Below are 26,939 nucleotides of genomic sequence, written 5' to 3'. Positions count from 1 at the left end.
TCAAGGCAGCGTTTAGGCATGTCTCTCTCCATGCACAAGCATCCCTGAGCGTTTAAGCCGCCCCGTTTTGTCATCATGTCATGCGTCCGCCCCGGTGATTGGCAGCCTCAAGTGGTTGCAGATGAAAGCGGGCCCCCCATGCTAATGAATAGGCCCCTGATTGCAGAGCTCCTCGCTCGCTGAATTACAGTGTCGCCCGCCTAATGAGCAGATACACTGCAGTTCCCCTCGTCTCTGCGTATTCACATTTCTCTCCTTCAGCGCTGATGAGCTCTCCCCTGCACAACAGTCAACAAAACCTCTGTGGAAGATTGCAATGTGAGCCATCTTCATCATCGCCCTCCTCCTCCTCCTCCACCTCCTCCTCAAGTTTATTTCAGATGCTGCCATATGCTGGCAGGGTCTGCTAATTTTTTTTTTTTTGTGCAAGTTGTTTTGTTTCCTACTTTCCACTCGAGGATATTATTTGACTGAACTAATGATGCCATACAAAGTGTCTGAATGGCTAATGAGCATGATAATGGCTCAGTTTCAACCCTTGCATAAAAGAACTTGTATAATAAAATTCAAAAATATGCTATAAAAATATCTCATGACATTAAAAAATATATCTCACTGTACCACTAAACTGACTATGTAAAGGAAAATGTAAGCACAGAAAGGCTTTGTTTATTCATGTACAGACTATTTTTATAGTCTTAAGCAAACGCAAGATCAGTTATCATAGTTATGCAGATGATACACAACTTTACATTTCATCATCTCCTGATAGCAGGAGCACTTTGGAGTCATTGTTCAATACAATATCAGTCTTCTATCAAACAAAATGTCCAGCAGCTATGAGAAAAGATTAAAATCCTAGTGTTGGGTACAAAGGCTAAGCAGCAGGTCTGTGAGTATTTGGAGTCTTTGTTCCACAGGATCATTTACCAAATCAGTAAATGGAGTTAATTTACTGTTCGCTAAACTCCTCACCAGAAAAGCAAGTGTCCAATCATAGCTTACAACTGCAATTAGTCTTTCCAAAACCAAAAATACAAGAACCAAAGTGTTAAGTAGTGGATTAAAGGGTGTGTTCATCTGCTCTTATATGAGCAGCAGATGTTAGCATGTTCGGCTAACTATTTACTAGCTACAGGGACTCCATCCAACTTGTCAGATATCTTGAGCTCATGTTTTCCAAACTCATTGGTTAGTGTTCCTCTTCAAATCCTTTTCTCTTATAAAAGTGAAGCATACCGTTTTAAAGGTGCAGTGTGTAGAATTTAGTGGCATCTAGCAAATGGACTTGGCAGTAGTAGAATATAATATTCTTAAGTATGTTTCAATTAGTGTATAATCCCATGAACATAAAAATCATTGTGTTTTTGTTACCTTAGAATGAATCCACCATATCTACATAGGGAGTGGGTCCTCTTCCATGGAGCCCCCCATGTTGCATTGCCATGTTTCTACAGCAGCTCAAAACGGACAAACCAAACACTGGCTCTAGAGAGGGCCTTCTGCATTTTTCGTGAGTTTCGTGTCCACCGTAGGTTCTCCTACATGCTTGGAAGGGGAGGGTGAGGGAGAACATTCACCTCACCGCTCGATGCCACAAAAACCTACACACTGGTCCTTTAAAACATGAACAATAATGCATAAATCTAACCACTATAAAGTTTATACAGAAGACCCCATTTAAAAGATTCCCATCAAACGAGTCAGTTTGAAACTGTCTGAAGATATGGAGCTACCGTTAGCTTAACTAGCTAGCTGGCTGTAGCTGACAGCGACAGTTGACATTTCAGCCAACAATTCGGGGGTTGCCAGCGAGAACTGAGAAACTTGCTTTTGTTTATTTCTGTGTGAAATCAAGGACCTACTGTTTCCAAATTTACTTTTAGTATACTATATGAATTTTGAGAGTTAAATTTGTCACTGTTGTCACTGTAAATTGCATTTGTGCCACACCATAAATCCTGACAGACGTAGTATCAGCAACTAAGGGGGGCTTAGCTAATGGTCGATAGATGACACCTTCATTTTGATTCACACATCAGCAACATAAAGAGTCATTGGTATCTGGTAACTAACAAAATTAAGTTTCTGTAAAAACATGGATTTTACCCAGCTAGGATATGTTTATTTAAATTTCAGAAAATACATTGATATCAGTTGTACATTTTGTTTTAGTTTCCCTGAGACTGCTGTTTAATTATTTTGGCACTGCTCTTGTGTATCTTTATCGACAGCCAGATTGATGGATATTTTATATTATCTGGAAACATGTACTGTTTGGAATACTAGAAGATAACTGTAAACTGAATTCTCAGCTATAACCTACACATATTTTAATTTTATTGGCTAAATTTCGTAAAAGCACATTTACAGGTAAAAAGCTGAACTTCTTGGTTTTCACAAAGAGGTTAAACAGTACATTGATTTGATTCAATTTTCCTCTAATCCAAAGGCTGCAGAAACTATTAATAACAGTTTTCTGTTTAAAATCATAACTGTAACTCACTCTAGCTCAGAGTTTGTTTGTTTCTCTTTTACTTTTCTTCTTCTGCCAAGATGAATGTGATTATTTTGTGGAAGAAGAACTTGTAATTGTTTTTATGTGTCACCATAAAGAAAGTCACCCAAAAAAAATAACCAAAGAGGCTTTTAGAAAACCTAAAAACAGTGTTGTTTTCTACACTGTGTTTGTCACAAGTGCTGCACCTACGCATCTTCTTTTGAGACTAAACTCAAGACACTGTTGTCTGGTTTAGCTTTTAATTAGTTTGTACAGAATGCAATTTTGTTTTCGGTTTTCAAGCTTGATCTCAACCACATAAATATGTCATCCAGCTTCAAAGTGCAGGGTGAGTTTTCCTCCAACAACAGCTGGCTATTTCTGGAAACACTTAAAGCATCATATCTAAATGTAATGTCGTTCATCAGCTGTTTGGTGACACAAGATGGAGAAAACCAGCAATTTAATCTTCTCTCAGGCTAAGGGTGACTAGATTTGTTGTTCAGGACTATCAGAGGCTTCAGAGCGGGACCACATCAACAAACAACAGTGCAAAGGTTAACATTACATGCGTCAACATTTTTGGGTACTCCATCTTCTCTCTAGGCAAACTGGACCACGATGAATTTACTTTGTGGCTTTGGGTGTTTTTGTTTAAATGTGGATATTGCACAGGCCTACCATTTCACCCCGGCTATGAAATCTCTACACGACTGGATTCAGTTTCCAAACAACGCCAAAACAAAGCTAAATTGATTTATTTGACTCTGGATGGGCCAGTACATAGTGTGCAATAGAAATTCTGAGAAACAAAGAAACTTTTTCACATGTAAACTACGTCTCGTACAGTAGCACACGAGCACTGGAGGAGAGCTGACGAAAAGCAAAGAAATAGCTGAAACATATGATTCACTTCACCCAGGCTGACAGCCAGCCGCGCACGATTCAAAAATAAACACGGGACTCCACAGCAGGTTCCCAGAATGTGTTTATTTTGAGGGGGGCGACTTTTGAAATACCACAGCACTTCAGTTTGATTTATAAGAAGCTGGAGCAGGATCTAAATCACTCTCCTGAGGCTTGGAAGTTGAAGGCAGAGATGCCTTTCTGCTGCATGTGAGGATCAGATGGTGGCGCTACAGCACACTGGAAGATTATTGCAATCATCAGATGGTCAAGGAGGAGGAAACCCTTTGAAATGGGTTTTCAATATTATTTAACTTATATTTTAGCAAAAAGAAAGAGTATAAATGAACCTTCTTATCCAACTAGAAATCCATCATATCTATAAAGAAATTCAGGAAAACAAAATACCTGTATTATACGTGAAGACATGGCAAAATAATCAATCAATCAAACATGAACTTTACATGAACTAATGGAAAAGCTGTAAAAACATCCACAAGATTTGTCTTATCAAAGCCAATTAAAAATAAATGGAGAGGTCAGTTTTGTACACGTGTCTGTCTCATGGATATGTGCTCACAGTGTGGCAGAAAGGGGAAGAGGAAAAAAAAGCAGCATAGCCCTTTAACCTCCTAGAAGTAAAGGAAAGGGAAGTAGGAGAGGAGATATTGTAAATGAGACACACCTGTGAGCTGAGAGGGGGGGAGGGGAAAAAACTGACAAAAGCAGCATGGAGGAGAACAGAGAGGAGGGAGAGCGGTAAAAGTAATTTATTTTCAAAGTGTCATGCACCAAATGGTCCCCAGCCTGCATGTGTTTACAAGATATTACAAACATAACAAACAAGAGCAATAACATAAGGAGAGTGAGAGAACAAATACACCCCCATACATGTCAATCAATGTCAGACCTAATACGAACACCTCCTTAGACATTACAATTATAAAACATGACATAGGCATATCTGAACATAGAGTGTCCTCATATGTTGTTGGTAAGCATTTAACACAAACTGAGCTAAGTGAAACACTTAAGGTACTGAAGTCTGCATTCATCAGACATAGAAAACAAATGAGGACATCCTGCAGACATTTTAAGGAAAAGCCTTTATTTAAGATTGTGGTATAATGGACAACAGAAAAAAAAATGCATTTCATTTTCAACCTCTCCCAGATCACATAGGTGACACTTTCTATACTTCTCTGGAATTGAATGGAAGTGTTCGATTTCCACCACCAGAGACAAGATACCACATCTGAACTGGGCACAGACAGACCTCTGTGCTCTGCAGGTTAACAGTGACGTAGTGCTCAGGATGGTAAATACTTAATCAGACTCTATGTTCTCAGTTTTGGTTTACACAAAATTGCATCTGACCATTTCTGTATAATTTTCAAATAGTATTGTTTTAATTTGACTAACACTACAAGATCATTTATTTCTACATAGATACTGAATACCTGCCTTGCCAAATATTTTTATAAGCTCCCTTGTCCAAAAATAAGTATTTGAAAAATCCCAAGTAGGAAATTTGTTTCCTAAGTCTGTTATCAGGCATGTTGATTGATCTATTGGCTCCCATACTAAGTCTTTAAAGATCATTTTCAGTCTCTGCAAGGAGGACTATATCATCTGCGTATAGAGGAGTGCCAACCGTGAAATCACCCAATCAGACACTAAAAGCTGCTTGCTTAATTTCCAGTACTAGATCGTTTATATAGATAGCAAACAGCGTGGGAGAGAGCACATCCCTCTATTATAAACCAGATGGGGTTGGAAACCAACCTATTCTATTTGTCATTGACTTGCACACATGCCACTAGAGTTTGATAAAGAGCTTTTAAGGTATCATAACATTTAACATCTATACCAGATTTTAGTCATTTGAAACTGAGAAGGTCATGATTTATACAGTCAAAGGCTTTCTGAAAGTAGGCCTCCCTTCTTTTATTCTAGCATGAACTGTAGTAGATAAAGAATGTATGTGGTCAATACAAGCTCTATTCTTTCGAAAGCCATTTTGTTCATCTACCAACAGACCAAATGTTTCTACATAACAATACAGTCACTCATTAAGAATACTAGAATAGAGTTTTTAAACACAAGTGAGAAGACATATCCCCCTATAATTCAAAGGAACTCTAGGATCATTATTTGGACTAAGGGATTGGTTTTATTATAGATTTAAAATAGAGGGAACCAAGCTATACTCAAAGCAAATAGAGAAAAGATTACCTAAAATTGGAAATAAACAAGGTAGCTTCAATAGTTCATTGGGTAGGTTATCAATACCAGTTGCTTCTCTCAGTTTAAGTCCGCCAATTGCCCTTTTAACTTCCTCTTAAGTGATACGAGCATTCAAGTACTGATTGACGGAATAAGAATTCTGCTGCATATTAGCCTCTATAATGTTTTTAAAATCAACTATCCTTGATCCAAGAAAACAATTATCTCACTCAGATGGGCAGTTACTTCCAGAAAATGAAGAACCAAAATCTGTTTCCAATTCTTTCAGAACACAATCAGTATCAAAGACAGAAGATCCATTTTCCAACAGTAGCTCCTTTGGGATTGATTCAACTCTTTTTGGGCTCAAATTATTTATAATGCTCCAAAACAACTGGGGGTTATTAGTTCACGGATGCTCTATTTTTAATGCTTGCAGTTTTCTGTCAAAATTCTGTTGTCTAGCCTTAATACATTTTTTAACTGTTGCCTCCTCATATTCTAACCATCAAACTTTAGAAATCTTTTCTCAGCCATCCTCATTTCCTCCTGCATTACTTTAAACTGTCTATTCTGGAAAAGTTTACGTTTCCTTGAAAATCCACCTTTCCTGGTGGTTCATGGACTTCTACAAACTTCAGTCACATTACAAATATATTTACAATGTTGTACTTGATCTCTTATCTAAGAGTTCAATAAGCACAATTTGGCATTCACTGGAGGAGAAGAGGTGAGGAGAAATATTTCTAATATTCTTCTGTGGATATTGTCTAAGTTGACCATATAATAAGCAGCAGAGCCCCCATCTGGTTGGAAGACCAACATAGAGCGATCAAATACTCTACACCAAGCAGGTTGAGACAACTGATGCTCCAACTCTCAATTAACTCATTAGGACTGTGGATGTTCGACCCCTTTAGGGGCCGGCCCCTAAAGGGTCGATCTGATCAATAGAAAAACTCACATTAAGAGCGCCCTTAATGTGAGTTTTTCTATTATAGCCAAACCAAGTACATCCATCTATATCAATCGTATTTAGTCCAGTTAAATGTGTTTCGTTGAGGGAAATGAAGTTGGGTTGAAGCTCAGTAATATCAAGAGCCTAAGTTCATAGTTCATATCCATCCATCCATTTATATTCCAGTGCACAAGAATAAATTGTTCAGGACTTACGAGCTGAAGAGATGATCTTCAGTCATCGGCCCTCCATCTCTGTTCCCCATCTTGGCTGTCATCTTCACCTGTTGGGCGTCCTCTGACTCTCCCGTCTAATGTAAAACTGTCACCTGGAGTTCTGAGGTTCAATTCAATCAGTCTTTTGGTGTGAGTCTTGGCTGATCGAATGTAAACTTTCAGAAACTTCTCATTACTCTTCAGCCTTTGTTTCTTAGGTAGCACACCCACCTTATCCTGTACAGAGCCAAATTCTACCTTGTGAAAAGTGAAAAGGAGGTGATAGCTAAAAAAACTTAATAAAGTTTCTGAACAAATTACCTAACCTCTTAAAGAAAAACATTGAACTACATACAAGTAAAAAGGTTGACAGTAGTAAAAAAGAACTGGCTGGACTTTCCTGAATCACCCTGAACAATCCTGGGCTGAGAAGTGTGCTGATTCCCGGAGTGTGATTGGGAGGAAAGTTTGTCTGTCTTCTCTAGGATATGCTCGCAAGCTGTTCCCTGCCTGCATTGGATCTGAAGAAAGAGAAGCTAAGTGCTAATTCTTCCTGCCTGTAACTTTCCAGGCTTCTCCCACTCTCTCCCCTTTAACCCGCAACCCCCCCTCAACCAAACTGAACCTACTCCACTGCCCTTTTCCCTGCTCCCTGCCTCAGCCATCCAGCCCCACAAACCACACACTCACATGCACACACACACACATTGCACCATTGAACTGAACTGAACACAACTGAACTGAACTGAAATTAACCAATTCACACTCAGTAATACTCACAACAATCTCTATAACAGAAAAAGACTTTGAGTTAGACTTATACCATTATTTGATTGGAGTGCTTGGATTGTTTTGACTATGATTTGGTTCCAATAACATTTAATTGATGAAGATGCTTTGGTAAATGGTGTTTTTTTTCTCATGTGGTATACTTTTGTAGCTAGGGTAATAGGCTAACTGAGTTATCTTACTAAGTTACTTATGCGTATATATACATATATTTTTCTAAAAAAATAACAGGATTGGGATTTTTTAAATTATTCTCCTGTCTGGCACCCAACACTTTGAGTAACTATTTCAGACCCCTATGCTACAGGAATGGTGTCCAATGTTATGAAAGCCATTGTGGAAGAACAACTAGGAGAGATGCTTGCTGTTGAAGTTGTTGAACCCTCTTATTCAGGATGGGCATGTAGTTCTACCACCAAAGATAAATGGGGGTCATAGATTCGGTGTAGATTTTCGGAAAGTTAGGGCTGTCACTGAAACGGACTCATACCCTCTCCCAAACATAAAATTGAGTAAAGTTAAAGAGTTAAAACTGTGTCACCATCAGTTTCACTTGACATAGAAGCTCCTGATATCCATACCCCTGCAAGCACTTAAGGTGCAGGCAGTGCATTTAAGTGCATACTTATAGACCTACTTCCCAATACCACATCAGCCTCAAGTAGGGACACCTGATGCCCATGGTCACTCCATATTTTTTCCTCACATGGATAATTCACAATCAGTCAACCAATCCCTTGTTTGAGAAAAGGAAGCTGTGCATTCCTTGCCTGATCCAGGAGGATGTCCTTTAAATCTTACTGCTTCCTCCCCATATTCAATGTCTCAGTCCCAATGTGAACTTCGAGGAGTAATCCCTACTCCTGCCCAGCACTTAAATCAAATTAATGTCAAATATTTTTTTGCTTTCCAGGTGCTCCAAGTCCGCAGCACTAGGGTAAAAGGTTTAAGGTTGCACCATTCTTATATCCAGAACCGTGTCCTCTAAAGCAACTTGGTAGTGTAGCGGTCCAAGTTGTTAAACTGTACAATAGGGACCACTTTTTGGCGAGCTTAGCTGTGAATTCTCCTTAGCTCTAGGCTGAGGGAAATTTATAACCCACACTCATTGTTTGGGTCTGAAACCAACAGTATGGCGTTTTTTGTTGTAATTCCTCAGTTGCCTTTTCCTTGTTTTCTTTTGTTTTCCTCAACATCTGCTTTGAGTTGTGTTAGGTGATGGACAAGCAGGTACAACAGGGGAAAATCCTCCCCTTCAAAACTTTGTCCATTGGACTATTCAGCTCCCTGCCAATTTGCAGTGTTGCAGGTGTTACCCCTGTGGTTTCTCGAACAGCAGGTTTATGGCAAATCTCAACTCCGGAAGGTATTGATCCCATAAGAGGCTATCACACATTTTTAAGTAGATTCGTTCTCAGCCATATTAGTCTATGGATGATACACTGTGATGAGCTTGGGAGTCACAGTCCATTGTTTGCAGAGTTCACAAAATACAGAGGAGACAAACTGAGGTCCTCTGTCAGACAAGATGTAATCAGGTATACCCCCTCTTGTAACAAGACTAGGTCAAAATCTAGTATGCTGGATCGTGTATGAAACACTAGAAGGCTTTTAATTTAAAACGACAAATACAGGTAGTGGCAACACATGGTGACCAAGCCCCCAAGAAGTGTGCCGGGTTTTGACTGAAGCCAGTTTGAAATAGGGTCTTTCTCAATACCAAGTATGTCAAGTTCGGACTTGCGTACTTGCTAGTTCACATTTAGCAAGTTTGACTCAGGAGCACAACCTTCCAAGGACAGGAGAACGCAGTACGATCATACTGCCTGCTGACAGCAGCAGCTCAGCTTCAACAAAACGACCTGACTGTACTGTGACAAAATAATCTCAACTCAAAGCTCCACTAACACTTTTTTTCTCACAAAAAAATAACCTCATTGATAGAGAGATGCAGTAAATTTTGTTATTCAGCCCCAAGAACTGCTGAACTTCCTTGAGATTTGTCAGTACTGGATAAGACGGAATCGCCTCAACTTTGTCCCAGAGACAATGTGTCCAAGAAATCTGATTTATTGTAGACGGAATCTAGACTTCTCGAGGTTAATACTCAGATTGGCTTAGCAGAGTCGGCCCATTACAGTCCGCAGATGCTCAAAATGTTGAGTCACAGATGACGAGTACACTTATGTCATCTCAATAGACTAGACAGATTTCTCCTCGCAGGCCATCCAAGACTTTCTCTATTAGCCTTTGGAAGGTGGCCGGCACATTACTGAGTCCAAAGGGCTGTTTTTGCTTTGCTGTCTGGATCCATGGGTACTTGCCAGCATCCACTATTCATATCAATTGTGGAGAAAATTGTGTCTCGAGAAAGGGATTAAAGGATTCATTTCATTAACGTTCAGGAGAGGATCCATTTCAGTGGCAGCATTGACTTTCCGAAAATCTACACAGAATCTATGACCCCCATCTTTCTTTGGTGGTAGGACTACAGGAGATGTCCATCCTGAATTGGACAATTCAACAACTCCAACAGCAAGCATCTCTCCTAGTTGTTCTTCAACAATGGCTTGCTGAACAGGCGACATTCGATAAGGCCTTTGTTTGATTGGCACACAGTTAGTGGTATAGATGGTGTGCTGCAAAACACCAGTTTTTCCATACTGATTAGTACAGACGTGTGGGTTACACTCAAGGAGATATCTTAATTGTTTCTTATCTCCATCTTGTAGGTGTCACACACAGCAATATCAGTGTAGTCTCTCACTTCCATCACAAAGGCTGCAAAGAGAGGCTGGGGGGTGGGACAGAACTTGTTAATGAAAGATTAAGAACTGGATTGCTCTTTGTCATTTGGGTGTTAATTTTTTTCCTATGAACTCTTTTCTGTGGGAAGTGGGCACTACCTGGCTGGACTGGATAAGTAATAGAGGGAATGGACTTAAAGCTATATTCTTTGTCAGCCACATTGATTATCATTCCAACACTAGAAATTAAGCTAGAACTTTCGGCCCCAATACAGCTTCAGCTAGAGAAGACACTTTTCCTTGAAGATCCACAGAGACATTTCCCCATCCAATTGGAGCAGCTACCTCTCCATTAGCCAGATATAATGGACCTTCTGTCCATGGCTGGAAGTCATTCTTTGACCCCTTCAATTCCATCCAGAGATACTCTTAAGTGAGAGTGTAACTAACTCCATGTGTGTACCTATGGAAAATGGTACAATTAGTTGTTGGGGACTAGAGGAGATACCAAGTGGATTTCAGGTACTCTCTGAATTTAACTCACTTGATGTTTTCTGCACTTGTTGTGGTGTCTGCCTGCCCGTTTTTTTAGATTTTACTAGTGACACTGAACAGCCCTGTTGGTTTTTGTGCCCGTGGAAGGTACTTGGATACCTGCCGCCTGGGAGGATTAGTGGAAGTGTCACGTGAACTGTAATGGGAGCAGGAACCAGGAGAGTGGTTTCTTTTGCATCTCCAGCACAAAACAGGGGGTGTGGCTTTGTCAACAGGTTGACTTGAGTTTGTACTTTTAGGAAAGGGGTTAGTGTTTTTAACACCCATACTCCAGTTGTATTCAAGCTGCTGTTGATGGTCTTTTTCAAACTGGCTCCAGGTACCTTTGATTGTGCGATTTCCCACCAGTCGCAAGCAGTTCCCTGTAGTACAGTTCTGAAGGTAGCAAGAAAATCTGCATCAGATAAGGGATAAAGGGCAAGAAAGTTGTGGCATTTTGACAAATTAACTGAGCGGGTCAGTTATTTGTCTGTTTAAACAATTTGACCTCTGTACTCAACAGTTTATTTTACATTTTTGTTGAGGACACGTCACAAATGGAGCGATTAGCTACTGATGTCTGTGAAAATGTTATTATTTGGACACTTTTATGGATTATTAAGCTTAACTGAACAGTTTTCTCTCCATTACAGACAAAAAGCATAAATGTGTGCAAACGTGTGATTAGGTTATTTTTCTCTAAATCACTTTCTGTTGTTCCATGGTTTATGGAATTATTGTTTTTATCCACACTATTCCCATGTAAAAAAGTGTTCTGAAAATGTATTTATCTAATATATTTTTAAGAACACAGAAGATATATACAAAAGTTGTGTTAAATTGAAAACATTTAACTTTTACTCAGTTTGTTTACAATTTATGATATGCTTAAATCAGCATTAATCAATATATACAGTATATTTTTAAACTCTGAATCTAATGACAATGTAGAGGAGAGATATTTAAAGACTGAAATGCATGTTATCAACATGTCCTGTATTGATAATCTGTGTAAAAAATAAAAGATCCCTATTAAGAGATTACCTTAGAAAATTGCCACAATATATGGAAAATGGCCTTATACATGGAGAATCTTTATGAATGGAGCATGTTCAGTGTTTTACTTAAGACTGTGTAACTGTTATGGGGATTATTATTATTATTATTATTATTATTATTATTATTATTATTATTATTATTATTATTATTATTATTATTATTATATGAGAGTGGTCCAATAAATCCAGAGCATCTTATACTAAAACAAATTGCACAGATAGATTTCTGTCTCTGTCAGGCTTGTTTATTGTGGGTGCATGTTGTTTTTTTTTGCACCTACACACGTGATGTAGGTGCAAAGCTATTAAAAAATAGCACCAATAGGAAAAGAGTCATGCCTGCACATTTAATTCAAAGCCACAATTTGTGTACAAATAGACAATGTTTCAATCCAATTTGGATCTTCGTCGGGTTGAAATGTGTTTTTTTTTTTTTTTTTTTTAAATGATTCTTTTTACACTCCAATAGGCTGGCGGGCTCTATGATGGCAGGTGTGGTTAATCATCCAATCCATCCAGGGTGATAAACATCTCAAGTCAATCCACAATTCAAAAACTTCAAAAAAAAAAAAAAAGTATAACCTTAAAGACTAAAGTGCAAAGATGAGACATCAAAATATCAAAAAATCGTTTAAAAATAGTTATAAAATATAGAAAAAAACCCTAAAAGATTTTACAAAAGCATCATTGAATATACATATACAACCCAAAGCAATCGCAATAATATATTTTTTTTAATATTTTGACCTGACAAAGATCTGACTTGAATTGTTGCTTTGGAGTAAATGTGCAGGCATGACTCTCTTCTTATTGATTCTGCTTGAACAGAACCAAATGTTAGAGAGTTGTAAGAGAAGCAGCAGCATGTACAGTAGTTATATGTGTCTCTATTGAGCCAGAACTGCTTCTTACTCACTAATCTGTGTATATTGTAGGATGTTTTTATATCCACAAGGTGGCAGCGTGTTCATGCTGCATCCAATTTCAAATGGCTTCACCTGCATTCATCTGTGACTGTGACAATAACACCTTACAGATACAGATTTGAGGAAGCAAATCATTCATGTATTGAATGAATGAATGAAATTATTTGATCATCCAAAACATACAGATTTAAAATAGCATGACAATAACAACATAAGATAAATACATACATGTACATGCAATTATATACAATACATACAATGGCAAGGCAGCATGGTCTGCATGCTCTGAGCTGTGAATGTGCTCTGATGTGATGAGTTTTAGACTTAAAGGAAGGTTGTTCAAACCCATAAAACCCATCAAAGTCCTAAAACGAAACAAAATAAAATTAGTTGAACTGTCTCTTGTTAAATAGCTGAGTGTCTTTAATCAATGAAAAGTAATTACATAAATACACAGGCAGTTATTCCTGAGAGGTATAATTTGAAAAATGATATGCACATGTGATAACATGTAATCTACAACATGTATTTGGTTGTGTTGTTGTAGGACTTCCAGCACAATAGCCCTACAATTAAAGGACAGGTTCATAGTTTTTCAAGTCTGTCTTAAAATAATAGTCCGGTACGCAAATGAATGTTGTTTTAAGACAGACTTGAAAAATTGTGAACCTATCATTTAATACCACCTTTAATAAGACAGAGAATGTAATTTTTCTGTTGTTGGAGTTGATTCAACTTCACTGTGGACAGAGCTAAATAGAGTAATATATTCATGTTATTGTTTCTGCCCACTGAAGAAGCCAGATAGGTTATAATTTCAACATTCACATCACAAACAGCACAAAAGAAACTTCCACTGGCGGTAGGAATGTGATCGACCACCTTGCAACCCTGAAATTACATCTCCTTCATTTGCTGTTATAGTCTTAAATTGATCGTGCAGATCTAAATAGTTTAGAGATCATGTTGTCCTTTTTTTTTTTTTTTTTTAGTGTATTTGTGTGTGTGTGTGTGTGTGTGTGTGTGTGTACAGGGCAGGTGTGGGTGTGGTTGGGTGGAGAGAGAGGCATGTAAGGAACTAAACCAGGTCAGTGTCACTGTGTGATCTGATCTTCCCCGGAGAAAAATGCTCACCAGAGGAATCAACAATGAATCATATGTTTTTTACAATACAGTAACAGGGGATAACATACTGTACAACAGCAAGAAAAGGCTGGGAGATAGTTGACACTTATCAAATATACAAAAAGGTGTGTGTGTGTCTGTTTCTGTGTGAAAATACACCAGTTAAACCAGACCTACGCCCCGTATTTCTCAGGGGTGTTCATTTTCTTTTCATTCTTTTCCTCCATTGTTTCTGCTTCCTCCCGTTTCTCCCCATCCCGCCGGGCCGTGCTCAGGTGAAACCGGCTTCTCACATCGCACATCGTGAATGCATTGTGCTCACGCTCAATGGGATCACTGTAGAGACAGCAGAGTCCCGGTTTCCAGCCAGACACACCGGTTCAGGCTCCAGGTTTCACCAATCAGGTCAGACGAAGACCCGAGGAGGCTGATGTCACTGTAAGACTTTGTAAGAATTCAACAAAAGTTGGGACAATTGTAGGAACTATTTGCATAATATTACAGTTTTTCATCTCTGGCTGTTTACCGCTTACCTTTGTACCATTTAAGGTTCTTCACTGGACCTGAACTGCTTAAATTTCAATAAAAAAACTGGAAAATGGGGGTGTTCTAAAACTATGTAATGTTTATTTGATCAAACACACAATCCATTGAAAAAGCATCTCAGTACACCAATAAACATAATGGTTTTACACGTAAACAGAATGGATTGTAGATTAAGAAAAAAAAATCTACCAGAGGGGCATTTTTTGCACCAATCGACCAATCGATGTCCTTCTTTGAATAATAAAGTTAAATTTGAGCTCAGATTTAAAGGAAAGCAGATTTTGTTTTAGTGTTTTCAGTGTTACAGGAAATAAATTAAGTGTCTTAACTTGCAGCTGCTGCATGTAAACCTGCAATTCTGCTGACAATAACCTACATTTAATAATTTAAAAAACCTTTTTTGTTTAGTTAATGCTCAAGTTCAAGTTTGTTTTTTTTAAAATAGCACTTTCAAAGGCAAACAGGTTTTGCACCAAAGTCCTTCACAAAGACAGACAAATATATATACACATACAAGCAGAAAGACATAGTGTATATGTATAACATGTGAAAATAAAGCAAGATTAAAATAGAAACAGGTTTAAACCCAAGAAAACAGATATAAATAAGAAATAAGAAATAAAAACAGGTTAAACACAATTAAAAGCCAAAGAATAAAAGTGGGTCTTCAGGTGCATCTTAAAAGCATCACCAGACTCAGCCTGTCTAAAGGCCTCTGGCAGGCTACTCCACAAAATATTACAGAAAAAACTCTGTCCCCGGCCTTTTTTTTTTTCATGAATGGAGCACAGCCAACATACCACAGTGGGAGGATCTGAGGGGTCTGGTGGTGCTGTAAGGGGTGGAGAAGTTCAGAGATACATGAAGGGGCGAGACCATGGAGAGATTCATAGACTGTTTTTTGATTTTGAGGTTTATCCTGAAATGAATGGAGAGCCAGTGTAAGGATGCAAGGACAGGGGTGATGTGGTCTCATTTCTCGGACCCTGTTAATAACCGGACAGCAGTGTTTTGAATTAGTTGTAAACAGGAAATAGTAGCCTGAGAGATGCCTACAGTAGGTAGTAGTCCAGCCTGGATGATATTAGTGCATGAATGATTATTTCTAGGTCAGAGGGGGGGGAGAAAATGCCTAATTTTGGAGATGATTCTGAGTTGGAAGAAGCTGGAACTGACATCTGAATTTACCCGCCTGTTGAAATTTAGATCCTAGGTTCTCAGCATGTGGTCTGATGTAGGTGGAAAGGTGATTCAGATTCTGGGCAGTGACAGTGGTATGATGTTTGGGGGGCCAAAGAGGAGGATCTCTGTCTTGTCCTCATTTAACTGAAGGAAATTATGAGCTGACCAGTCTTTTGTTGTGCACCACAGCTATTTTTTTTTTCACTGCACGGTGTCACGTTACATCCTCCGGTTTGTTGCAAAGGGATTGGACAAACCAGCAGCAGCAGTGGCTCCTCCCCAACAAAGAGAGTCCAGCCTCTGCATCCAAACTCACCTGTGACTCTGGTCCAGCAACAACTCGCACCATCAGGGTTGAAACTTGACTGAGCAGCACAAGAGAAGACCAACTGAAGAACTGAGTTTCATGTAAGTGTCAAAATGCTTATGTTTAGTGCTTCTTCCTCACCAATTATCAATTAATATCACCAAATGAGCCGTAAAGGTTTCAGTTTTACACATGAGAAAACAGATTTGAAGCTCATATTTTAAAATGATTTACGCAGGAACAGAGCTATAATGTTAAGTACTTGACACTATTTTGACCATCAGCAGTCTAATGTTTAGTAGATTTTCTGCAGGTTTCATTTCTCTGAGGCTTTTCCATCTTCCTCACCAGATGTGCAGTCATTATGGAGTTGTAGATATTAAGATATCCTTAATTTCTGAGCAATTAAAGGCCGTTTTGGCTTAAAAGTTGAAATCAAAAGTTACTTCTTCCTTATTCTTGTTGATTCCTGACGACTGTTTCCAAGTTCACAAATTAACTTTCAACCTTAGTCGGCAATCTGGTGCATGCAAAGAGATCTGTGATTTTGTCTTTCTCATGGACACAAAACTTTCACTTCTGGTTATCTGTCTGTACTTATCTGTACTTGCAGATAAGTCCAGTCCAGTCAAGTTAGTTTTATTTATATACCTCAAAACTACAAATCACAAACCTGCCTCAAAGGGTTTTACAATCTTTACAACATACAACATCCTCTATACTTAGACCCTCAATTTACAGAAGAAAACCCACCACCACCCATAAAAAAAAACTTTTATGGGGGAAAAGGAAGAAAAGGAAGACCTGAGGTAGAACAGCAGAGGTGGGATCTCTCTTCCTGGATGGACAGACTAACTAACATTCATCTAAATCTTCTGCAGTGGACACCATGGCCTCCACTCTCTCTGTGCGCAGCTTCTCGGTACGCCAGCCCTCCTTCTCCAGCATATCTGTGAGGGACAGTGGACGCAGCATTCGCTCCAAACCTCCCCACTCCTCCCTGTCCTCTGTCAGCAACTTGTCGCTGTCCCGCTCCGTGTCAGTGGGCAACGGCCTCAACATGCTTGGCTCCAGCCTCTCCTTCAACGGCCTCACGGTCGGCGCCAGCGAGAAGGAGACCATGCAGGGCCTGAATGACCGGCTGGCCAACTACCTGGACAAGGTGCGCTCGCTGGAGAGGTCCAACACTGAGCTGGAGGTGAAGATCAAGCAGCTTATGCTGGAGAGGGCTCCAAAAGGGCATGACATCGATGCAATGATGGCTCAGGCACATGCCATCGGGCAGGAGGTCAGTGTCCAGCAGATCAGATGTGTATATTCAAGATATTACTACAAAGCAAAAATGTAACTTTTGCATTTAAGTATGATGGAAAGCTTAATGTCTTCCAAGTGGAAATTAACCTTCAAAGTCGCTGCTTTGAAGCTCTGAAGGCAGCAAAATGACATTTGGGTATAGTGACACTACAGATAAAGTAAAACTTGTAGTAGTTTAATTTGTTCATCATGTTTTTAAGGTACTTAATTGAGGTTTGAGATGAGAGAATGAGCACAACGTGGTACTGTGGTGAGAGCATATATGACTTTGTGCCATCAGTCACAGTATATAAGCTGGTACATCAATTAGAAATTAGAAAAGCACTTGTCATCTCTAATCCTACAAGCCAGATCCCAATTAACTTCAACATGTCCCCTGCTCAGGTGAGAAAGAAGACGCTGGAGAACGCCCGCATCATGCTGGAGATTGATAATGCCAAGCTGGCGGCTGATGACTTCAGGGTCAAGTGAGTGTCACACAGAGGTTGCTTTCTTTTACTTGCCTGTGAGTGTTCACATGGGAGCGCCAGACTGCAAAGCAATGTGAATAAATGACCTTTTTGTCAGGTTGCGAAATAAGAGCCCCATTCCCACGGTGCTCAAGGCACCCGCAGGAGCCGAACAACCATCAGTTAGCGCAGGATGTGATACATTGTGCAGGTCAGAGAGACATCATCCGTTTCTGAGGAGTCCACAGTTTGGCAAGGTGAAGCTGAAGGAAAGATGGTAAAGTCAGGATACACCTACAGTTTTCATTTTTCACAATGTGTTGATGGTATGTTCTGCGGCCTGATGTCAAGGAGTGATACATCAATTGGCAGTGATTTATGGGATTAGCAGCAGAGTGCATGTGTACCTTACATGGATATCTTTGCATGAGAGTGGATGGCATTTTTCACATGTGGGCATCCATTCTAGGATTTTATAAATGGTTTCCTGCACTTGTTTGTGTTGCATTACGAGCCCCAGTGTGTGCGTCACATGTATCACTAAATTCAAAGATAAGCAATTGCTTTTCTGAAAAATCTTCAAAAACCCAGATTGTCATTTGACACTTAGTGTTGCTCCAATATCCTCCAAACCCCTCTGCACATCTGGATCAAAGATATTAATTCAGCTGCACGATGACCTGTGAGTCTATTCCTAATCCAGAAAAAGATGGTAGCAGGAAGTGACATATCATTTTGATTGTTTTGAGTGAAAGTTATGAAAATACAGTATTAAATAATGAACAATAACATGTATTAACAAGAATATAGTTTGGCAAAATGGTCTTAAATAAAGGACCACTTACTGGCTTTTTCTGGAGAATCTCCAGGCTTTCATCAGCTAATTAAAGGCATTAAAAGTTCATTTGTTGATGAAGGCTGTAAATTGAAAGCACTGGAAAAAGCTAGAAAGTGAACCTAACAAGCTTTTTCGTACCTTTCACCTATTTTGTCTACTACTGTTATTTTGTTGATGTATAAACGGATACTTCCAGCAAGCATCTTTGTTTGGATTAAAGGACGGGTTCACAAAGTCTGTCTTAAGTCAACAGTCAGGTGCCTAAATGAACATTGAAACAGGTTTTTCTTGCTGTAATCATTCCTCCTGTTCACACTGACCATTAGAAGATCCCTTTATGATGCGCTTACAATGTAAATCCACAGTCCTCCTGTGCAAAAATGTATTTTAAAGTTGATCTGAAACTAGTATGAAGCTTCAGTCATCCAAATGACTCAAATCAAGTAGATATCTTTCAACGTTACAGTCCTTTTTGTGCCAAATTCCTCTTTTTGTTACTATACTTCCACCACAGCTCAACAGAGAAACATAAAGAGGGAATTTGATGCTAAAAAGACTGTAAATATGGCAGATATCCACTTGATTCTGGATGAACCAAACCTCCTGGTTTTTGAAAGATCTCCATGGTTTTATCTTCCAGAAAAACAGATGCACAGCTCTGTGACTCAACTGTGATGATAAAATGTGAGTGTTGCATATGTCTGCTGATGACTGTTTTCCCACATTTTTAATTATCCTCTGTGTGTGTGTTTTTTTTCTGTAGATGGGAGGCAGAGGCCACCTTGTGCCAATCGGTAGAAAGAGACTGTCAGGCTCTGAGGAGAGCAAAGTCTGACCACGACCAGATCATCGCCACTCTCCGAGGAGACCTGGACAGCCTGAAGGAGGAGCTCTACTTCCTCAAGAAGAATCACGACGAGGTGAGATCCCTGCTAAGGTGAAGGTCACGTCAAACATGATCAATGAGTGTTTACTCATCATCCTAATCAATTTACAAGTTGTCAAGAATATTCTTGTTTTAAAGCAGGATGTCTTTGAAGCACACTTTGCTCTCTGAGCTGCATGAGAGACATCTTCTTGCACCTAAACATGGCTTATCATCCATCACAGAGTTGTAAATGCATTCCAGAGCTTGTTTTTAGTATCAGTAACACAGCTGAAACAGGTAGATACAAACCTGAGCTGTAGCTGTTAGTGTTTGCTCACTCAGTCAGGCCTGAAGGTTTAACAGTATTCAGTATCTGAAACATGATAATGTTAAGTGTACGGCAACTCCCTTTCTCTTTGTAGCCATGGTGCTTTCAGAGATAGCAAGATAATACCTGTACACACAACACAAGAGTATTTGAGCCAATCCAACCTCAGAGATTATGTATTTGGACAGTCAGGTGTGGTCTCCAGGATGTGGAATGTGACTCCCTGCAGACAGGTTTTATTTTTAATGTGAATAATCATATTGTATAAACTGAAGCAGTCCAAAAATGTAAAAGAAAACAAAAACATGACCTAAGAAACTTATTGAGTATTGAAGTCTTGCAGCTGCATTACAAACATTGACTCAAGAGCCACATTCGAACTTTCATTGTCAGGTTTTGATATTGTACATTTGTTTCCAAATTTAGGTTATTGTGACTCAGTTTTAAACAGTGGTGGAAAGTAACTAAGTACATTTACTCAAGTACTGTACTTAAAATATTGCACTTTCTACTCCACTACATTTATTTGACAGCTTTAGTTACTTTTCAGTAACTCAAGTACTGTACTTAAGTACAATTCTGATGTATTTGTACTTTACTTGAGTATTTCTATTTGATGCTACTTTATACTTCTACTCCACTACATTTATTTAATATCTTAAGTTACTTTTCAGATGAAGATTTGACACAATGGATAATATATCAAGCTTTCAAAATTCGGCGCCTTACAAAAAGCAGTGTGTAGTCGGGATCATATTTCAGATGTCTATGAGTTGTTAACAGCTCCACCAAATAGTGATTTTTCCCTCTAAACTTCTCACATGGTTTCATTTCAATAAATATTCAAATGATCCAATATTTCACCAAAAAATCAAAGATTAGAGAAAAAGTCCAAAAACTGAAAACAGATTTGTGTATCAGAACTTAGTTTTTTCTTCTTTCCTCTCCCATTAATCATCTCACGACCCCTCAGATTTATCTGGTGACTCTTTGGAGGGGCCCGACCCCTAGGTTGGGAACCACTGGACCGAACTAGCTAACTGTATATAAAGTAGTTGAAACTAGCTCCACCTCCAGCAGCTGCAACAGTAACATGCTGCTTACACATTGATGCTTCAGTATTAATAATCTAATGATGTCATATATAATAATATATCAGTCAGATGGACCAAACCACTACTTTTACTGCAACACTTTAACTACATTTTACTGCTAATACTTATGTACTTTTACTTAAGTAGGATTTTTGACTTTGACTCTGACTTGTAATGGGAGTATTTTTACGTTGTTGTATTGGTACTTTTACTTAAGTAAAGGATCTGGGTTCTTCCACCACTGGTAGATAGTGCTAAAATCAGATGTTGAACCTCCAACATGGCCTCCCATCTAAACTACCCTGCGATGGTTGAGGCTTTCAAGAGTTCCAGATGTGAGATAAAAACTAAGATTTTACAGCATTTAACGTTGTTTGATCTTTCTTCTCTTTCTGTTTCAGGAGATGAACTCTCTGAAGGGGCGTCTGGCCAATGAGCAGGTAAACGTGGAGGTGGATGCAGCTCAGGGTCCTGATCTGGGGGCCATCATGGCTGAGCTGAGGGTCCAGTATGAAGGCATCGCTCGCAAGAACAAGGAAGAGGCCGAGGCCTGGTACCTCAAGAAGGTCAGTCTCTCCTTGACTCAGTCTTTAACAGGGGTCTTTCTCCATGTTCAGGGTATCTGCAGGTCTTGAAAAGTCGTTAGTTTCCAAAAAAAAAAGGCCTAAGAAGGTTTTTTAAAAAGTCTTAAATTTTATTTTACATGGTTTTGAATGTTTTTTTCTTCTCTGCAATTTGAGCAACAACTTAAACATTAATTTAAATTAAACACTTATTTTGTAATTGATTAATCCAACCATTAATTTTCTGCCACTTATCTGGGTCCTGGTCACATTAATTGATTACAGCTGGAAAACACTGACAAAAACATCATATAAAGGTCAATCAATTAATTTATTTAACCTTATTGTCCCTGTTAGTTGTCATTGTTTGACCTGTACGACCATGAAAAAGGCATTACATTACATTGCATTGGTATTATTGCATGTGGTATTAAAGAGTCTTACATATAATCTTTGTGAATACTGCAGAAACCCTGATTTTATTCTGCAGTTTTTGTGGTATTAGAGGCTACAGACATTTTATATTAATTTTGCGTGTATGTACACAGCTGGAGGCGGTGCAGTCGGAGGTCAAGGAGAGCAACGAGGCGTTGCGTTGTGCCCAAAGTGAGCTCAGTGAGAGACGACGTTTCCTGCAGGCTCTGGAGGTCGAGCTCGACAGTCTTCGCAAGCAGGTACACGACTGTATAAACACACAAACACTGTGTTGTTGTTTTTTGTTACTTTGTTTGTTACTTAAAGCAATAGTTTGACATTTTGGGAAATACACTTATTTACTTCCTTCCCAAAAGCTGCCACAAGAAAGCGACTAAGAGTATTTCCTAAAATGTCAAACTATTTCTTTAGCTGTTTAGTAAATAGATAGTTACCATAGCGATTGAGTGGCCTCCTGCTATGAGGTCAAGTAAAGAGTTTCCTCCTGTCGAGATGAATGAAGTTTTATGTTAAATGCCATTCTTATGCTTCTTTAGAGCTCAACCCCTCCTTCACCTCTCCTCATCCTCTATATTCTGTAAACATGTTGAGCTTATCTATATGTAGCAGCTGCTTTCTCCTTGTCAACAGCGAGCTGCCAGCAGCACAATGTACACCGTTATTTCACTCTGCTCCAATAATCAATCAGTGCGACAAGACACAGAGTCGGACAGGCGAACGTTTTGTGAACGCAGATCAAACAGTGTATAGAAGTGTTCGGTGGAAGCAAATATAGCTCATGAATGTTTGCTCAGCCTGATAGCAGAGATATTATGGTGTTGACAGTTCCTACTATCTCTGGTTGATTGGTGACCGTATGAGCTTTACAGGTAAACATTCAGAGCAATATAGGCTGGAAAAAATGTACATCAAAGGTGCACTGATTGTCTGAACAATGGTGACACTTTTGTGGGCCTAAAAGAGCAAATTATATATATTGAATATTATCTTTGTGAACAGATTGAGTTAAGCCAAGAACTTTAAGCTTTTACCTACATCAGTGTTTATCTTTGTCGTTGACATTCCTGCTGTTTAAAGGTGCACTTTCTACTATTTACAACTGCACTAAAACATTCTTTATATCTATAGTGACAAACCCACAGAGAATTATCTCTCTGCAGTTCCCCTCAGTATTTTAGAGTCTTTTGTCTCATTGTTTTGGTGCTCCGGCTCGCAAACTCTCTCAGCTCTCGTTATTCTTGGCAGGCAGCTGCCTGAAAAAAAAAAAAGCTCTACCCACTATATGCCCAGAGCCAAACAGCAGACAGACAAAGTTAGCAACTAGCTGGTGAACATAACAACAAAGGAAACAGATTTCATTCAGGAGTTGGTGGAGACCAGAAAAGAGCCGTCAGAGTGAATAACTACACATCCATCCAAATTTTGCATAAATTTTAACAAAATTTCCAGAAAATCGGTAAAAAGAAAATTCACATAAATTCTTGTTTCCATCCACTGCTGTTTTGCAAATATTTGGAGTTGGTTGATCAAGATAAGCTGGTGGAAATATGTTTACAGTTGGGACGATTAAACCATTTAAGAAGCAAGCACAATGAGATCATATGATTAAAAGAGCATCACTCAAACCTCAAAGAGAGAAAATAACGTAGAAAACATGATGGAAATATGACATTTTGGTTTGAGGACCATTATAGTCTCTTCATCAGTCCACACAGATCTGATGTTTTCGTCCACTGCTATGTTTTGTCTCTTCAGTCGAGCAGAAAGTGAACAAGTTTAAGTTTAAGGCTTAACGTAGAGTTACATCATGATTTAATCACTACATCTGTTTCTGTTGCACTTTGTTGCATTTCATTTTGCTTTTACACCAACTTTTCCACCTCAGCCAAGTGTATAAACTTTTTCGTGACATTTTGAGATTTTTTTCCCAATTTTCACAATTAAACTTGCCTAATGTTGGACTTATATTTATTAGGTGGCTTGAAACATGACTTCACCATATCAACTTAATTTGGTGATAATATGTCAGGTTTGTGTTTACAGCTTGTTTCTGCTGCCCCCTGGTGGCCAAAACTCTGTTAATGCAGGTTTAAAGTGCACCTTTAACAGTCTAAAGGGCTGGTTTGTATCATATTGAACATGCTGCATCACTGCTTCGCTACATTTGGTTTTGTACTGTATGAAACTGTTTAACACAACCAGTTATATGTTGTTACTGAACATTACCTGTATGTGCTGTGAACAGGTGGGTGTGTTGGAGGGAAACCTGGGTGAAACTGGACATAAGTACTCTGTGGAGATGGACCGTCTGCAGGCTGCGCTGACCCAGCTGGAGGATGAACTGTCTCAGCTGCGTTTGGATATGCAACGCAACAAGACCGACTACGAACAGCTGCTGCGCATCAAACAGAACCTGGAGATGGAGATCGCCACCTACAGGAGGCTGCTGGAAGGAGAAGAAATGTAAGTCAGACATTTTTAGACACCAATACAGTGATATAACATTAATTTATAAGAGAATAATAATCTGTTAAATGCATTTCTAGATTTTTTTCTTTAAATAATGCGAAAATTCAAATGATTATTAACCACAAAAAACTTTGTAAACCTTTTGATTTTGTAGCATTTTAAAGCTTCTTGAATCTTTGTTTTTTATACATTGTACAAGGATAAGTATAAGGGTGCAAGTAATGATTATTTTAATTATCGATTAACCTGTTTCTCTATTAATCAATTAGTCATTTGGTCTATAAAATGTCAGAAAACACTGAAAAATGCTGATCACAGTTTCCCAAAGTCCAAGGTGACGTCCACATATGTCTTGTTTTGTCTCGATCAACAGTCAACAATCCAAAGATACTAGGTTTACTGTCATAGAAGACTAAATAAACCAGAAAATGTTCATTTGTATTATATTATATTCATTTGAGAGGCTGGAAGCAGAGAATTTTTTCTTAAAAAATGACTGTAAATGATTAATCGATCATCAAAACAGTTGGTGATTAATTTTCTCATTGCAGCTTTAGACAAGTATTAGTTTTTGCCTCACAGCTGTAAATGTTTGTGGCATTAAAACTCCAACCTGAAGTGTCAAACTTGTTATTAGAGATTAAGTGAACAAGGCTTCTACTTGGTACTTTGCTTTCTTGGATTAAACTGTCATATTCTTCTGTTCTACAGGGTGAAAGAAACACCTCCACCTCCTAAAAGTAAGTCTGAAGTATTTTATTCACTTAATTTAATTTAGATTCTCTGTTTAAAGTCTTCGCTACATGTTTTTCACATAGAACAGACGGCAACTGTTGCATCATTTCATTCATATAAACCACTTGTTAGAGGATCAGCATCTAGCCCTCCCTCAGTCACTCTAACATGATCAAATCTGATGACTTGGACTGTTTTTTTTCACATCAGCTTTTCATATTTTCTGTCTTAAAATCTTACAGTAGACTTCAGACTGTGGCTGTTGTAGTTAGGAGCATCACTTCCTTTCCTAAAAATTTGCAGACTCCTCTATTTGCCCACATGAAATTCTGTCTTGGGTCTGTGATCTCTCGATACCTACTGTACAGGATCTGATGATCTCTTTTTCATCGTTTTTGTGTATTTTGACAGAAGTTTGGTAGGTGCTGTGTGCAGTTTACTGACATCAGGTTACATTTGTCGGTGTTGATATAACTAATCCTGGTTTAATTCTCTGTACAGAAGACCCTGACGTGCGGACCAGGAAGATTGTAAAAGTTGTCACCCAGACGATGATCAACGGCAAAGTAGTGGATGAGTCCAGCGAGGTGGAGCAGATTGAGGAGCGTAAAAAATGAGCCCAAATATCCGCAGAGTCGTCACTTCTGAAACCCAAAGCTTCTTGTTTTATGTCTTCGTTATTTTGTTTCTGTGTTTTAAAGCCTCAAGTTTGCCAAAAATCTACTGAACTGGAATTTAAGTTCAACCTTTTCAGTAACATCATCGGTTTTTCCCTGACAGAAGAAACTCATCAGCATAATATAATAATATAAATGCTTTAATAGTCTTTTTCATAACGAATATCAAAATAAACACCTGTCAGATTGTGCTGGGACTTGGAAATGTGTCGTTCTGTGGAATGAATAGCAGCGTCATTTGATTTCATTTGAAAATCAAAAGGTCCACTTACTAGCCTTTTCCACAGCTTTCAACCAAATCTCACAATCTCCTCAGAGGACAGAGTTTGCCCAGTTGACATCAAAACATGAAATGTTTGGGAGAAATGTTTGAGATGTTTGAAATGTTTGGGAAAACATGAAATGTTCTGCTAGTAAGCAGGTCTGATGTTAAAAAAAAATTTCCTGTCAAACTGCTGTTTCTAAGATCAAGAAGGATCATTTGAATTTAAAGGAAGAGTTCAACTATTTTGGGAAATACTCTTATTTGCTTTTTGTTGAGAGTTAGATGAGAAGATTCATACAATTGTTTAATATATATCTTCAATATGAAGCTACAGCCAGCAGCTGGTTAGCTTAGCTTAGCTTAGCATAAAGACTGAAAGCAGGGGGAAACAGCTAGCATTGTTCTGTACAAAGGTAAACAAAAATCTGCCTATCAGCGCCTCTAAAGCTCATTAATTAACACGTTACATCTCGTTTGTTTAATCTGCACAAACAATTTCCTGTTTTCTGAACTGTCAAACGTTTCCTTTAATACTCAAGAGATTTTGGGAAGGTTGCAGTAAATGTATTTGGACTTTATTTCATTGTATAAAAATCATCTCTTGATCTTGCATCGGTATTCACATGATAGTTTCACTGTAAAAGTAATAATAATAATGGGACTGTTGTAATGTCATTTTCATTGTAGAACTAAACAAATCAACCAAACTGTACAGTATCAATAAACTGCAGTGTTAAAAATACAGTAAATGTTCCTTTTATCATTTTAGAGATTTGAGCTCGAACAGAAACTTTGACTGATACTGCGGAAACATAATAGGACAGAGAAACAAGGTAACACATGATTTTGCAGCGAGAGGGCAGAAACTACAAAACTGTAGAGTCA

General features: G+C 38.6%; 1 protein-coding gene across 1 annotated transcript; it reads left to right on the top strand.

Moving 5' to 3' along the window:
• Positions 1–15,335: 15,335 nt before the first annotated feature.
• krt1-c5 (keratin, type 1, gene c5) lies at positions 15,336–26,796 on the top strand. The gene is made up of 9 exons (XM_067616129.1): positions 15,336–16,120; positions 16,901–17,307; positions 17,718–17,800; positions 19,384–19,540; positions 21,312–21,476; positions 22,022–22,147; positions 24,154–24,371; positions 25,089–25,117; positions 25,614–26,796. The coding sequence occupies exons 2-9, from the start codon at positions 16,909–16,911 to the stop codon at positions 25,727–25,729; spliced, it is 1,293 nt and encodes a 430-aa protein (XP_067472230.1). The 5' UTR covers positions 15,336–16,120; positions 16,901–16,908; the 3' UTR covers positions 25,730–26,796.
• The last annotated feature ends 143 nt before the right edge of the window (positions 26,797–26,939 follow it).

The sequence above is a fragment of the Thunnus thynnus genome, chromosome 2, assembly GCF_963924715.1.
Source record: "Thunnus thynnus chromosome 2, fThuThy2.1, whole genome shotgun sequence".
Lineage (NCBI taxonomy): Eukaryota > Metazoa > Chordata > Actinopteri > Scombriformes > Scombridae > Thunnus > Thunnus thynnus.
This window is presented reverse-complemented; position numbering and strand designations above follow the sequence as displayed.

Bases quoted from the DNA above. Each gene is read 5' to 3' on its own strand.
- krt1-c5 (XM_067616129.1), top strand. From the start codon at position 16,909: ATGGCCTCCACTCTCTCTGTGCGCAGCTTCTCGGTACGCCAGCCCTCC. The intron at 17,801-19,383 runs GTGAGTGTCACA...TTTTTTCTGTAG, and splicing joins GCTGATGACTTCAGGGTCAA to ATGGGAGGCAGAGGCCACCT. The intron at 24,372-25,088 runs GTAAGTCAGACA...TCTGTTCTACAG, and splicing joins CTGCTGGAAGGAGAAGAAAT to GGTGAAAGAAACACCTCCAC.